Below are 16,182 nucleotides of genomic sequence, written 5' to 3'. Positions count from 1 at the left end.
ATCGCCGTGTAGACTGCTGGATCTGCTGCCCAGGAACCATGGTTGGTGGTGCCTGCACCAGCGACAGGATCACCCGATGAACGAGCGTTTTGTTCATTCATCGGGTGATCTGCGGGACCTTCTCAGGAACTTTTGTTTGCAATAATCTGCCTGACTATTGCAACACGTAAATTCACCTTAACCCTATGAGTTGTGATACAGTCTGTTGAGTTGTGTATCTAATCCTATCATGTGTGATACTGTCTGCTGAGCCGCTGTATCTAACCCTATCACGTGAGTTACTATCTCCTGAGCCAGTGTATCTAATCCTATCATGTGATACCATCTGCTAAGCTGGTGTATCTGATCGTATCACTACATCCCCCATCATGTACTGTTACTTATTTTCCTTCTCCCTGACGCAGGTGTCCGGCAGGCGGAGGGTTAATCCTGCAGCAGCGCGCACAGGTGAGGCTGTGTCTTCCAGACTTTGCACCGTGTGTTGGGTGCAAGGATCCTATTACTGTGTAACCTGCCTGTGCCCGCCCCCTGCACCTTGGCGTCTGGGGCGTAGGTAGGGAACCCTCTGACAGGCAGAGAGCGAGCTGTGAATCCCATTGTGTGCTAATCGCCCTCCGCATACCTGCCTCACCCTGCAGCGCAGGAACACACTCGGCACAGCGCAGGAACACACTCGGCACAGCGCAGGAACAGAAGCAGCACCATGGCCGAATTCCCAGCCAAAGTCAGCACCCAGACCAGCAGCCCGGACGCCTCCAGCGGAGGAGGCTGCTGCCCCAGACCGGACATCACCTTCCTTAGGTCCATCCCGGGGATCCTCATGATGGTGGAGATCGTAAGTACCAGATTCCAGCCCGGCAAACGGTCAGCGACTAAATGGGTCAGTGGGTGCTGGAGCATTCTGAGAGGTGGACAGGGCTGTGACGTGGTAGCTCCTCTCTAGCAGGGGCCCCAGCTAAATGGTCCTAATACCCCTCCCCCTATAAATCCACCCTGTGGGGTTCCCTGACTGTAAGGTAACGGTCAGATCTGCGGAGACTGTGCGGGAGCGGAGCTAAATCCCAGTCTTTGTTTGTGCTGCTCGTTCCCCCGTGGGAAAAAGCCGCAGACAAGTGCAAGCGTCACTTACCTGGATACCTACAGCCCCGGCTCTTAGAGGCGGCAGCTTAAACCAACCTCCAGTATGGAGCCATGCCTTTTTATGAGCTCTGCTTGCTGTTAGTGAATGAAAACATTCCGAGTGACACGCACCTGTCACTTTTTCACCACCATTTGTTCCAATTGTATCCAGTCTAATGAATCTTAACAGAGCGCTCGTCACAGTGTATCAGTCTGGAGTCCAGGCTTTTTAACTCGCAGAGGATTGTCTAGACTGGAAATGACTGTGACAAACCCTCAGCTGTGAGAAGTGTTCTGTCTGGATGTCAGCAATGTTCTCATTTACTGACAGCGTGTAGAGATCTTGAAAATGGTAAAGATTTGAAAGACGAAGTAACTCAGAAAGATTGAATAAGTCGTCATTACGCTCCAGCCTTTTAAATCATTAGATTATAAGCTCTGTGGGTCAGGAGCTTGGTTTATTATTGACATTGTGGTCCAAGGGTCACACAATGGAGTCAGATACATCGCCTTCCTATAGAGAGCTCTGCCCCCATGGTGACTATCCCATGCGTCTCACGATGGCATCACGTGACCTCTGATGTCATCACCGCAGATAAGATGAAGCAATGATCATCTGCTGGTCACATGGTAAAGGGGCGATGCTGCCTGACCCTCCCCTGGTGTTAAAGGGGTCGTCTCACTTCAGTAAGTTGCATTTATCATGTAGGGAAAGTTAATACCAGGCACTTACTAAATGTACTGTGATTGTCCATATTGCCTCCTTTGCTGGCTGGACTCATTTTTCCATCATATTATACACTGCTCGTTTCCATGGTTACGACCACCCTGCAATCCATCAGTGGTGGTCGTGCTTGCACACTATAGGAAAAAGCACTAGCCTATGTGCCCTCCCATGGTCCCGGCCATCAGAGAGGCTGATGCTTTTCCCTATAGTGTGCAAGCACGACCACCACTGATGGATTGCAGGGTGGTCTGTAACCATGGAAACGAGTAATGTATAATATGATGGAAAAATGAATCCAGCCAGCAAAGGAGGCAATATGGATCATAAAAATACATTAGTAAGTGGCTTGTATTAACTTCCTCTACATGATGACTGCAACTTACTGAAGTGAGACGACCCCTTTAAACTTCACGTTTATCCCGTCCTGATGTCCTAAAGCTTATAACATCCTGATGGGGGAGGGATCGCTAGAGATGAGCGAATTTCATATTTTGAAATTCGTTCACACTTCGTTTGGTGGCAAAAGGTGAATTGCGTTATGGATTCCGTTACCACGGGCCATAACGCAATTCTATGACGGAATGCCTTTAGAGGCATTCCTTTATTCATTCCGTCATAATAGAAGTCTATGGGCTGCAAAACGGATCCGTCCCGTTTCCGTTATGCAGGGGAGTCCGTGGTGACGGAATCCATAATGCAAATTCACCTTTTACCAACAAAGTGTGAACGAATTTCATAAGCGGAAATTTGCTCATCTCTAGCGATCACAGCAGCACAGAGCGTTTCAGGGGGAGTGCTTGCTTCATTGATCAGTGAGGGCAGGGCTGCATGTGACGGATTCCTCCTGGGTCCCTATGCAGAGGGTTAAAGAGGTTCTCCGGGAATTAAGAAAATGAAAATACTTAAATGTTACTTTATAATAAATATATTCCCAAATACCTTCCATTAGTTAGAGTGGCTCGTTTTGTCTGCGGAGCAATCACTAGGAGAAATAAAATGGCGGCCGTCCTACAAGTACACACAGAACCTGTCCTAAGAGAAGAGGGTGGGGGTAATGAGCAGCAGCACTCATCCTGTCCTGTCCGTCCTCTCTGTACTTCATGTCTCCTCTAAACTAAACTTCCCAGAGATTCAGCTAAAGTTGTCCTCCTGTGTGGTTAGGACAGGTTCTGTGTGTACTGGTGGGACGGCGGCCATTTTATTTCTCCTGATGATTGCTTCCCCGACAAAACGAGCCATAATAAATAATGAAAGGTATTTGGAAATATATTTATTATAAAGTAATATTTGAGTATTTTCTTAATTCCCGGAGAACCCCTTTAAATTCCGTGGGATGTGGATCTGTTGTCAGTGACAGCCGATCCACGCCCCCTTCCTTGGCACAAGGCCCGATACCCATGCAGAACCGGTTCTAATAACATTTATAGAAATAACTCGGGCCACAACCTGCTTGTGCCATACCGCAGCGGACCCAACCCCAGAGCGAAGCTACAATGAGATGCGGGTCCAGATCGGGCCTCGGTACAAAAGGACCCTAGACCGGCAGTCTGTTTAAACCCCCCCCCATTGGGCTACATCCAGTATCGCTTCCACATATATACATATAGGTATACATTCCCGACATTTATTCAATTTCTTGGAAAGCTGGGTGACAACTAATATGGCTGCCATTAACATTCCTGCAGGGCTTGTCACCCAGCTTTCCCAGACTCCTGCATAGTAAATCTGCCTGGTTACGGTACAGAGGAGCCCAACAGAACCACATGTCAAATATATAGGTATATTCACAGGGTTATCTTCCATGTCTGTCCTATAATGTCACCATATCCATTCAGGATAGGGCTGGGGAGAGGCCGACTGTAGCGTTCAAGAGTAAGTGGGGAACGTCCGTGCCCCAAAATTACTACTTTATGTCACTTCTTTCCAGGGCTGCACCCCCTTCCGCAGACGTCTACATCATACTACACAATGTACTTGTACTGGCCCTTTAAATTCACACAGTGATGTGGTTTATTATTGAATGGAGGATGTCTGCGCATGCGCAGTGCTCTCGCCTTCACTTCGGGGGGCCTATTCTAGAGATAGGAATGGGTCCCAGAGGTGGTACCTGTCTGACATTGGTGGCATATCCTAGCGATATTCCATCAGTATATGACATGAGACAACCCCTGTAACCTTTCATTACATCCTATACTCCAGGCACATCTAAAGCTGCATTCAGAAACGTCACTTGGAGTCAGTCAGGATTGGGCTAACTGCTCCGATCATTCCCAGATGAACTGTGAATGATACAATTGGTGCATGTGATTTGTGAATGCAGCTGTGGATGTGATTGGAGCATGTGATTTGTGGATGTGATTGGAGCATGTGATTTGTGAATGCAGCTGTGGATGTGAATGTAGCTCTGATACGATTGGTGCATGTGATTTTTGAACGCAGCTGTGGTTGTGACTGGAGCATGCGAACTGTGACTGGAGCACATGAACTGTGAATGTGGCTTTGATATGATTGGAACATGTGAATGCAGCTGTGGCAGTGACTGGGGCACGTGAACTGTGAATGCAGCTGTGGATGTGACTGGAGCATGTGAACTGTGAATGCAGCTGTGGATGTGACTGGAGCACATGAACTTTGATATGATTGGAGCATGTGAATTGTGAATGCAGCTGTGGATGTAACTGGAGCACATGAACTGTGAGTGCAGCTGTGGATGTAACTGGAGCATGTGAACTGTGAATGCAGCTGTGGATGTGACTGGAGCACATGAACTGTGAATGTAGCTCTGATACGATTGGAGCACGTGAACTGTGAATGCAGCTGTGGATGGGACTGGAGAACGTAAACTGCAAATGCAGCTGTGGATTGGACTGGAGAACGTAAACTGCAAATGCAGCTGTGGATGGGACTGGAGAACGTAAACTGCGAATGCAGCTGTGGATGTGACTGGAGCATGTGAATTGTGAATGCAGCTGTGGATGTGACTGGAGCATGTGAATTGTGAATGCAGCTGTGGATGTGACTCCAGATCAGCACAAGGTAAGTAGTAAAGACTTCCACTGCTGTTCAGTCCCGTCCGGGTGATAGGGCAGAGTGTTACTGACTGTTGCTCTCACTATTGCAGCTCCTGGGTCTCTTGGTGTGGGCACTGATTGCTGACACTTACTACCGTTTTGCACCCGGTTACGGCTGGGTCATGTTCGTGGCGATCATCTGCTGGGTGCTTACCATCATGCTGTTCACCATCATTTTGCTGCAGCTGCAGAGGAGGATCCCCTTCATTCCCTGGCCCTTAACGGTGAGTCCCACGTCTTTGGTCAGCCTGGAAACCACATACAACCCTCCTACTGATGCCCACTGCCCATTTATACTCCAACTCCTGGTAGTCACAATTCTGTCTTATCAGAGGCTGATGCATTATGTGTCCACCATGCTTTAGCCTGCAGCTCTACTTCTGATTGACTACTAGGAATCATCACAAGCCCAGCAAGAAGGCAGTGAGGGAAAATCATCTATGGCCTCATGCAAACAGCTGTAAATATTTAGCAGTCCACAATATATGGATGACGTCCGTGTTGCATCCCTTTTTTTTGCAGACCCATTGACTTCATAGGATTTGTGGTCCGCAATTTGCTGCTAAATATACGGCATGTTCTGTCTTTTTGCACATGGATGACATCTGGGTGCTGTGCATTTATTTATTTTTTTGTGGACCCATAATGAATGGTTCCATGTGCGATCTGCAAAAAATATGGTTGTGTGCATGAGGCGTAAAACATCAGTCAGAAAGAGACATAGAGGAGGGGGAGGGGACTCTGTGTGGGGGAGGGGACTCTGGATCCACTTTCATCATCAGGTAAGGGATCTGACATGCTCTTCTCGCTCACCAGGTGTTCATCTACCACGCGGCAGCCACCGTCCTCTATGTGACAGCATTCATCACCTGCGCAGCGTCGGTGAACATAGGAATTGTCAACCACAGTGATTACAGCAGAAGAGGGGCAGCCTCGGTAAGATAACACAGCAATACACCTTACATCATTATAGGTTGCTGGGAGCTGTTCACAATGTATGGTGGAACTACTAGTCCCAGCACATCACTAAAAATGTCAGTCTCGTGGACAGACAGTCCCCCCTGGTATGACAACTACATAATGTGACCTCCATTGTACATATAGCACTGCCGCACAGGCTCCTCCACTTGTAGAGGCTCTTGGGTGGAGTGTCGGCAAATGTGACACAATAACCAAATATTACTCACCCCAGTGCTGTATTCACCATAGAGGCAGGGCACACTACTGCTCTGAACTACAGTGCAGCAAGATATCACACTGACATAACTACCCAGAGCCACCACTAGATGGTGCTCAATTCATGTTGATTGACTGTATAATATATATGTATTTATGTAGTGAGCACCCCCTACGGGCGGCTGTATAATCTATAAGCAGTGAGCTCCCCCTAGCGGTGACTGTATAATCTTACGTAGTGATCTCAATTTAGTGATGGCCGTATAATCTGTATGTCATTAGGTCCCCCTAGTGGTGGCTGTATAATCCTATTTAGTAACATAGTAACATAGTAGTACATAAGGCCGAAAAAAGACATTTGTCCATCCAGTTCGGCCTGTTATCCTGCAAGTTGATCCAGAGGAAGGCAAAAAAAAAACCCTGTGAGGTAGAAGCCAATTTTCCTCACTTTAGGGGAATAAAAAATTCCTTCCCGACTCCAATCAGTCAATCAGAATAACTCCCTGGATCAACGACCCCTCTCTAGTAGCTATAGCCTGTAATATTATTACACTCAAGAAACACATCCAGGCCCCTTTTGAATTCCTTTATTGTACTCACCATCACCACCTCCTCCAGGCAGAGAGTTCCATAGTCTCACTGCTCTTACCGTAAAGAATCCTCTTCTATGTTTGTGTAGAAACCTTCTTTCCTCCAGACGCAGAGGATGTCCCCTCATCACAGTCCTGGGGATAAATAGATGATGGGAGAGATCTCTGTACTGACCCCTGATATATTTATACATAGTAATTAGATCTCCCCTCAGTCGTCTTTTTTCTAACTTGAATAACCCTAATTTTGATAATCTTTCAGGGTACTGTAGTTGCCCCATTCCAGTTATTACTTTAGTTGCCCTCCTCTGGACCCTCTCCAGCTCTGCTATGTCTGTCTTGTTCACAGGAGCCCAGAACTGTACACAGTACTCCATGTGTGGTCTGACTAATGATTTGTAAAGTAGTAGGACTATGTTCTCATCACGGCATCTATGCCCCTTTTGATGCAACCCATTATCTTATTGGCCTTGGCAGCAGCTGCCTGACACTGTTTTTTGCAGCTTAGTTTGCTGTTTATTAAAATTCCTAGATCCTTTTCCATGTCAGTGTTACCGAGTGTTTTACCATTTAGTATGTACGGGTGACTTGCATTATTCCTTCCCATGTGCATAACTTTACATTTGTCAGTGTTAAACCTCATCTGCCCAAGCCTCCAATCTAGTGAGCTCCACCTAGTGGTGGCCGTACTTTTCATCATGTGTCAAGGTATTGTTGTTCGCCGTGACACATTAGCCGTGCATGCTGGTTGCCAGGGGCAACGTGTGGTTGTTACAGCATGTTTGTACTTTCCTCCTGGTTATTTCCCTGTCTGGTGCTGGAGGGGTTAACTTCCTGGCTGGGTGTAGTCATTAGGTGTTTATCTTGCCTGTGGCTTGCAGGCTGGAGTCAGTTGTACTCCAGCCTTTGTTGTTGCTGGAGCTTTGCTCCTGTCCTGGGTGTTCCTTCTGCCCAGTCCTTGAGAGCCACCTAGTGGGACATCGATGTCACCTTCCCTACCTATTTTGTATCTAGGTGTGGTTTGTATGGGTTGAAGTTATAGGTCTGGTGGTGTTTGTTGTCCAGCATGTTTGTTAGACATTCCCCTGTCTATCTGTGCCTTCAGATGAGGGCCTCAGGGTTCCTCGGAGGGGGAATCACAAGTCAGTGAGAAGCTGTGCCTGGGGCCGCCGTGCATCCTGTCTGCATGGGGGGGGTCCAGGCAGTTTCTGGTTTGCTGGATTCCGTGTTTGTTGTTTTGTGCTGTGTCCTGTGAGGTGAACGGGTTCCAGTACTGTTGCATGGGGCCCGTTGCAGCAGCAGGTGTGAGTGAGTGTGTGTTGTTCTGGGCTCTTACCCGTTGATCCAGTGGCTGTCCACTACCTTTCCCTTCCTTGCATCTAGGCCGGTTGAGACTCCTGTTCATCCGTGTCTTGGCAGAACAGGTTGTCTTAGCCCTGTTTCTATCCCATGGATGTTTAGGGTTAGTAGGGCCCAAGGTTCCTGTGTATGAGCCCTCCTACCATCTGGGTTCGCTCATACAGATAGGAGTCAGGGCAAGGACTAGGGCTGCATTAGGAGGTGACCTGCTCCCTTATCCCGGGTTCCAGGCCTAGTTGCTATTCTGTTTCCTTTGGTATTCAGTGGGGCGTTTTCCCCCACTCCCCATCGTGACAGCATGTCATTAGCTTTCCCTAGTGGTGGATGTATAAACTTATGTAGTGCGCCCAGAAATTTTTATTCTGTATGTGATAAGACTATAGCCTGGTGATAAGTGGTCAGCACTGCAGGTAGATATCCTAACTTCAAGTCCCAGAAGAGACTACCATATATTTTTTTTTTTTTTTCTGGTTTATTCACATGCACAATATATGATTATAAAGAAACCAGCAATATGTGCATGGTTAAACGAGGGAGGGGGAAAAAAAAAATCTGAAAGTCTCTCCAAAGATTCAAACTAGGGATCCCTACATACAATGCTGACCACTTACCGTTAGGCTACAGCCTTATCATCTTGAGGACTGTGGTTTTTCTATATTTAGAAAGCTAACACATAGTATTTGTTTAATTTTAATCATATATTGTTCCTGTGAATAAAGCAGTAATATGTATATTAGTTTTGTAAGCATAGAAACCCATAGACCTGAATGGGACAGCTTGTAATTACACTGCTCGCCGCGGCAATGTCAATGGAGAGCAGGTAAACAATGAAGAGAAGGCAGCGCTCACATGGATCGCAGCCTTCACTTCAACCAGCTGATCGGCGGGGGGTCCCAGGTGTTGGACCCCGGCCCCACCTGATATTGATGACTTGTCTTGAGGATAGGTCATCAATATTAAAATCCTGTACAACCCCTTTAACTATGTTTGTGGTTTTAGCTGCAGATTTCACCCCCTTCAATGGAAGGGTGAGATCTGTGGCAAAACTGGATCTAATCCTCTCAAAAATCCTCAATTAGATATTGCGGATTTGCTGCAGAAACGCACGGAAATTCGTGCAGATGTCATGTGCGTTCACCCGCATCATGTGCAGGCAACGCCAGGTGGCAAGAGGGTTTTTAGGTCCTTCATGGCCTAGGGGCCAAGTGCACTGCAACCTCTGTACTCTCCCTCAGGCTACATGAACAGATCCACAAATTACAATCCATGTGTGTTCTGCAGTTTTCTCACTCTCTTGACTGGTGTCACATATCTGCACACTGACCATTGCCTTTGTTCCCCAGTTCTTCGCCTGCGTGGTGATGATCGCTTATGGAGCAAACACCTTCTTTAGTTTCATGGAATGGAGGGGCACCGGAGGGAACGCAGCGTCCGCCCAGGCCTAAAGACTCCCCCGCACACCTTGCTGTATATAGTTTTTTTTCCACTGACTGTCATCCCACCAGACATGAACTTGGAATAAGTCTCTGGGATGTCCTGTCCACAGACCTGAGAGACTATTGAAGGCGTTATCAATGTAATATAAGGAAGGGAGGGGGTGAAAGGACCACACAGACCATGGCCTGGAGCAGATACATTACAGATCTTCTGCACTGAATAAATCCAGGCGGTCTTCTCAATTATCTACAACTCCCACCATTTGGCTGTCAGGATATGCTGAGAGCTGTCATTCTGCAACAGCAAGAAATCCACAGACTGGAAGCCACTAATTCTCAAGATCCTACAAGGCCCCTTTATATGGTGTTCTCCTACCAACGGCCTGCTCAAGCGGCCATATTTACAGCTTGTTCTATCCGCTCAGAGGATCCGTTACACATTTTAGAGAAAACAAATGAACGTAAACCTAGTCATGACAGTACAGCCTGCGGTCTACAAGCTCTATATGCACTCTGTGGTTGAGCACCAGCTATTGCCACCTGTAATCAGCCACTTCTGGCCAGGGAGAGGCTGACCCTAGTGTTCCTCGTTGGAAAGAGCAGAACGATCCAGATCAGGACTCAGGAAATTCCTACAAATGCTTCGTCAAATAAACCAGACCCACAACTAACAGCGAAATTACTAAAATATAATTGTGGTTTTTTTTCCTGCAGTATAGCTCCTAGGACATAAAATGTTATCAGAGCTGAGGGTTTGTGACAATGTATGAAATCTAGACTATCCTTTGCAAACTGACCAGCCAGGACTCCAGAATGATCCGGTTTACCTGCACCGATACATTGTAACAAACAATCTGGACACTTGTGCTGCTGTGTTTAGCCTAGGTTTCTAGACTGGATATAACTGTACCAAACCCTCACCCGGGAGAAGTAATGCATCTGTAAAAGTTTAGTCATGTTGACTGATGGCAAGCAGAAGTTTTGAGAATGGTGAGGAATTTAAATTAAATATGCTTACATACAATGACATGTAATGCACTGAGTCACATGATTAAGACGAGGACAGGATCGGTTATTGATGAGACAAGCAGCGCTTTCTTCATCTCGTAGGATCCTGTTACGATCTTCACTCTTAATATATGGCTCAAGCATGTAGCGACAGGCCTTACATCAGGCTGTCTCCGTTTTCTAGGGACTCCTAATGCATTATGCAACATCACAGTGGAAGACTGAAGATTGACTCAGGGCAGTGCTCAATATGACCACTAGGTGGCAGCAGATCATTACACCATAACAGAGCAATGGGTGCAGCAATTCTGATGGAAAATTCTGCTGCCACCTAGTGGTGACAATGTAAAATGCAATCTACAGGACAAAGCTATTGGATTTATTAGAACTAGGAAGCCATAAAGTCATTACTAGAGATGAGCGAATTCATGTTATGTTAGTTTGGGGGTAAAAAGTGAATTGCGTTATGGATTCTGTTACCACAGACCATAACGCAATTCTATGACTGAATACCTTTAGAGGCATTCCGTCATAATAGAAGTCTATGGCCTGCATAACGGATCTGTACTGTTTCCGTTATGCAGGAGAGGACTCCCCTGCATAACGGGACGGATCTGTTTTGCAGTCCATAGACTTCTATTTTGACGGAATGAATAACGGAATGCCTCTAAAGGCATTCAGTCATAGAATTGCGTTATGGTCCGTTACGGAATCCATAACGCAATTCACCTTTTACCACCAAACGAAGCGTGAATGTTAAAATATGAAATTCGCTCATCTCTAGTCATTACTTATAAAAATAAGATTCCAACTCTTATATGAGAATAAAGAACCTGCATTAGTTTTGATTAATTACTGTAATATAGAAATATTACAACCTTATGTCTTCCGTGCCACAGCATTTAATAAATCTCAGCTTTCCTTTTCCATTTGATTTAACGCAATGCAATAAAAATCTGAGTGCTCAATGGCTCCAGTCCATCAGAAGTTACCAGTATACACGTGGGCTGCCATATGGGCATTCCCGCCTCAAGGAGCAAGGCTATGGGGAAGCATACTCTACATTAGGGGTCAACAACCTTCACCACTCCAGCTGCATTCACTTCTATGGCAGTTCCAAGCAAATTGTCGCATGCTGGGAGTCAGTTTCCCCACAGCTGGAGGGTGCTGATCACTGCTCTAGACTGACATACATGAAAACCGCAGGGAAAATACTGTATAACCATTAGCCTTCTCAGTGATATGGCTGAAACGCAGAAAGAGCAGCTGCTGCCCCATGGCAAGGGGTGAAAACAAACATATGCCGGGGTGAGGATGTTTTTCTTGGGGCAAATCTCCACTTTTCCAACGGGACACTCCATGGATTCACGTTCAATCTCCCACTCCGGCAAGTAGCCAGAGTTTGGCGGTCCAACAATGTGTGGTCGAAAAGTGGAGCAATGCTCCTTGAAAGATTCGAAAAAACATGGCTGCCTTTTTCTAAAAACAGCCCTACACCTGTCCACAGGTTGTGTGTGGCACTGCAGCTCATTCCATTCACTTCAAAGGAGCGGAGCTGCAATACTAAAGATCTCCCTTAGACAGGTGAGGAGCTGGTTTCTGGAAAGAAGCTGCCATGTTTTTCTAATCCTGTGCAACCCTCTGAATATATGCAGTTGTCACCTTGTATTCTGCCTTAGATTGCAAGCTCTGCAACACAGGTTTCTATGGCAGGTCTCATAGGCTTGTAGGATGGTGGCAGTATTAATCCAATAGGTTAGTGTGCGACACTGCGAGGTCATGTATAAAATCCTGGCACTTGTGACATGGACTACATTGTAGGGGGCTCAAATTAAAACAGCAACACCCTTACCAGGAAGTAATGCAAACACAAGAAGGGTGCGACGAACGCCAGTCTCCAGGCAGATCAGTAATCGGCAGTCAGGACTCCGTAAAGATCCATTCCTTTATTATAGAACAACAGATATACAACACAGTCCGCAGCTCATTTCCCACCCACGTTATAAAATTAACAAAAAAATAAAAAATGAATGAAGTCACTACAGGGCAAATTATATTTGGCCGCTACAGCTTTCCCCGCCCAAAAAGTTCCCCCCTTGTATCCGCCCAACATAAAATAAGGGAGGGGGGGGGGCACTCCAGCAAGAATCAGACAGTGCAAACCCACCCCCACGGTAACACTGACGGGAGGTAAAGAGTTATGTCCTTTTAATTAGCTAGAATTAGATTACTGGGGTGGAAAAAAAAAAAACATGCAAACTGAATCCAGGTGACGTCTGCTTAAATTGGCAATATCCATAGATTAGGTTTGTCCACAGAAGTGGGTGAAGAAATAAAATATCTATTGGCACCAATTTGCTCCCCAAATTCTTAAATTCTAACATAGCCCCCCCTTTACCAGGGTGTAAACAGCATAAGAGGGAAGGGATTGCACTACGTGCACTGTCCACTAGGTGGCTATACGACACAGCACATTACAGTGGCCAGGCCTGTATAAAATCTAGATCATCTTTACAAGTGAGGCATCTGCTGCGTAGAAAAAAACGAGGAGCAGACCTCGAATAAATACAACGTCCGACGTGAGCCGAAACGGTGCAAAACTTTATTTGGCTAAGCTTGTGGGGGGCATCAGTGTGGTAAAGCTACTATGGGCTGGAGATATAGATTTTGTGGGATGACGGGTGATCATCACGTACTCAGGACCCGTTCACTGCGGAGGGCATAAGGCCAAAAGCAGATCCATCTGCGATGCTGCGAGCGATGAGGCCCCCCCGTGCACCTTTAAGCCTTGCTAGAGACCGGTGATCGGCAACGATCAGTGCGGTGGCGTCTGTGTGCACAAAGGGTTAATAGGGTCACCTTTTAGGATGGGGGGCATCAATCCCCTATAATCCAGCACCTGCAGACAGAACAGCCTAAGCCGCCAAAATATACACAGGAAGTGAACACCGATAAGAACGTCACGACTGCCCACCGAGCGGGTAAAATGAAGAGACCCCAAAGCAAACGCCAACAACCCTCGAAACGCGGCTCTCGGCCTCAATCCAGCATAAGTTACTTACATTATCTATTATAATAATATTATTACAGGAGTTGATGGGGAAAACAAACAATGAAAACGTGTGGGGGTTCCCATTTCACAACCCTGTATCTCTCAGCATAGTCACAATGGACCCTTACATTGTTTTCTCTCGTGTGCAAAAACCAAGTCGGCTGGAGATGACGTTACGGCAAGGCAGCCCAGTCCGTCAGCCCTCGCCATCAGCAAAGCTTTTAGTCTGGGAAGCACTGGGAAAGAAAAAAAAACAAAAACAAAAAAACCCTGGTATAACCAAGACGCCAGGAAAGCCAACCAATGTGCCAACAGCACCCCTCCCCCCACCTCTGGCGTTGCGCAGGATGGTCCCACCCTTGAAACGTTCAGTGCAAAGTGCCAGGAATTAAGTAGTATAAATGTTTGTCTCATGGCATTGCAGGTGACAATGTATACCCGGCGGGGTCACCAGGGTTGAAGAGGGGATTCACATTCTCTTCCATCGACCTTCCTTTGCTCTTCTCCCCCCCCCCCCCCCCACCCCTCCAATCCATGAACTCCACCGACAAAGGGCACAAGTGGCGTTGACTTAAGACCTCTCAGCATCCTCGACCTGGTAGGAGCGGCCCGTGAAAAGACACGCCGTCTTCTGCCTTCTCCCCATTTCCGACGCCTTCTCCCCACGAGCATTTAAAGATGATGATGGGAAGAGTCTTCAGTTTGGCTTTTGTTATTCCCCGGATCTTCAGTCTTGTAAAACTGAAGGTGCGCATGAAGGAGGGGGCGAGTGTGGAAAGCAGTTCAGACAACCCTGGAAGGACGCAGATTCCAGTCTCTGTGATCCTAAAGAGGGTGAAACCCAGTGCTCTGCAAATCGGAAGATGAGAGGACACCGGTGAATGGGAAATCTACAGGTAAGTCACATGGTGCAAGGACTAATCATGCAGGACAGAAATAGAGACGCGTGCCAAAGCAACAAAGAGGTAGGGAAGGGGCGACAGGTCAGGAGTCCTCATCAGAGGGGGTCCCACCACAAGCTGCAAGTCTATAGGAGGTGCAGGCATCACCCACAGCAGTCGCGCAACACCCACTCAAGTTAATGGAGGCATTACCTACAAATTCATGTGGCCATTGGGTGGAAGGGGTCGCAGCCACCATGTGGAAACGGTCTTAAAGAGGCATTCCCATCTGGACATTTATGGCATATGCACAGAATGGGAATTCTGAAAATTGCAGAGCAAGCTTTCTCAGCAATTTTTAGAACTACCACAGAAGTGAATGCAGAAATTCGAGCACATGCATCCACCTCTCTATTCACAGTGGGGCCATGACTCCAGAGATGAGACCCCTATCTATCGGACATTTAGTCTGGGGCTACATGGCGATCTTGGATGTGACACTCTAGAATCACTGTGTAGCAGTGCAGCCTTAGAAACTAATGGGGGGGGGGGGGGGGTTTGCAGTGCACTACTATGCAAACCTCAGAATTACGGCCTTAGAATTGCAAAAAAGATAACCCTGCTCGACTTCTTTGCAATTCTCGTGTTGCAATAGCTTCGCTAGTCATGCTGTGACTCCATTCATGATATGTGCCACCCCCTTGGTTCTTTAAATTTTGCTTTCCTTTAAAGCAAATTTACTCCCCTCTCACCATTCTGGACACATGCATGCTAAAGCCAAGCAGAGTGTGCATGTGGATGCAGGGGCCGGGAGAGATAGCCAACGGCTAAACAGGTGTATCTGACATGTATGACCAGCCGTGCAAGTCTAATGAATTGCAATACAGGCTTGTCAAGATGTAGCATCAGCAAAGCAACCTGATACAAGGCTGGACGGCCTGACTGTCCGAAGGCCACATGAAGAATAGGAGCCTCAGGGGAAGATGTGCAGCGTGAAAGGAAGGGGTGGGGGTGTCATAAGTACATACCTTAAGAGAAAGTCAGCCAGAATGGCCGCAGGTCAATCAGAAGGGTGCTCTGGACAACACCTGTTCACCTCAAACCAGGAATCTATACAGCTGAAAGAGAGAGAGAGAGAAGAGACATCATGAAGGCCCAACACAGAACCAACAGACAAGTGAAAAGTCAGAAAGGCCAGGTGTGAAAGGCTTCATCTTGCGGTCAATGAAATTATTATGATTTTATTATTATTTTTATTATTATTGCGCCATTCATCCCAAAGCGCTGTACATATGATAAGCGGTGCACATACATAATACAGACAATTGCACTAAGCATGAACAAGACGAGTTACAGACTGGTACAGAAGGAGAGAGGGCCCTGCCCGTGAGGGCTTACAGTCTACATGGTATGGGAGAAGGACACAGTAGGTGCGGGTGAAGCTGGTCGTGGCGGTATACAGGCAGCAGGGTCACTGGTCTGAAGAGGTGGGTTTTCAGGTTTCTTTTGAAGGATTCCACGGTAGGTGAGAGTCTGATATGTTGGGGTAGCGAGTTCCAGAGTGTGGGGGATGCACGGGAGAAATCTTGGAGGCGATTGTAGGAAGTGGTGAGGGGAGGAGGAAGAGGTCTTGTAAGGATCGGAGACAGCGTGTGGGGATGTATCGAGAAAGTAGCTCAGAGATGTAGGGAGGGGACAGGTTGCGGACGGCCTTGTATGTATTTGTTAGTATTTTGAACTGAATAGTAATGGGGAGCCAGTGA

General features: G+C 47.0%; 2 protein-coding genes across 2 annotated transcripts in view; one reads left to right on the top strand and one right to left on the bottom strand.

The window, feature by feature from the left end:
- The first annotated feature begins 543 nt into the window (after positions 1 to 543).
- Positions 544 to 10,160, top strand: LOC120980472 (plasmolipin). Its single transcript, XM_040409611.1, has 4 exons — positions 544 to 835; positions 4,968 to 5,141; positions 5,734 to 5,853; positions 9,386 to 10,160. The coding sequence occupies exons 1-4, from the start codon at positions 704 to 706 to the stop codon at positions 9,485 to 9,487; spliced, it is 528 nt and encodes a 175-aa protein (XP_040265545.1). The 5' UTR covers positions 544 to 703; the 3' UTR covers positions 9,488 to 10,160.
- Positions 10,161 to 12,396: 2,236 nt separating this feature from the next.
- The window catches only part of ZNRF1 (zinc and ring finger 1), a 41,095-nt gene continuing 37,309 nt past the window's right edge, over positions 12,397 to 16,182 (bottom strand). Inside the window, exons 4-5 of the mRNA XM_040409609.1 lie at positions 15,448 to 15,537; positions 12,397 to 14,387 (exon numbers count right to left, since the gene is read on the bottom strand). Of these exons, the coding sequence (XP_040265543.1) occupies positions 15,480 to 15,537 (58 nt within the window). The 3' untranslated portion in view covers positions 12,397 to 14,387; positions 15,448 to 15,479. The remainder of the gene's footprint in view (positions 14,388 to 15,447; positions 15,538 to 16,182) is intronic.

The sequence above is a fragment of the Bufo bufo genome, chromosome 10, assembly GCF_905171765.1.
Source record: "Bufo bufo chromosome 10, aBufBuf1.1, whole genome shotgun sequence".
NCBI classification, from domain to species: domain Eukaryota; kingdom Metazoa; phylum Chordata; class Amphibia; order Anura; family Bufonidae; genus Bufo; species Bufo bufo.
This window is presented reverse-complemented; position numbering and strand designations above follow the sequence as displayed.

Excerpts from the sequence above, each read along its gene's own strand:
- LOC120980472 (XM_040409611.1), top strand. The coding sequence starts at position 704 with ATGGCCGAATTCCCAGCCAAAGTCAGCACCCAGACCAGCAGCCCGGAC. Across the intron at positions 5,142-5,733 it reads TCATTCCCTGGCCCTTAACG|GTGTTCATCTACCACGCGGC; the intron begins GTGAGTCCCACG and ends CTCGCTCACCAG. Across the intron at positions 5,854-9,385 it reads GCAGAAGAGGGGCAGCCTCG|TTCTTCGCCTGCGTGGTGAT; the intron begins GTAAGATAACAC and ends TTTGTTCCCCAG.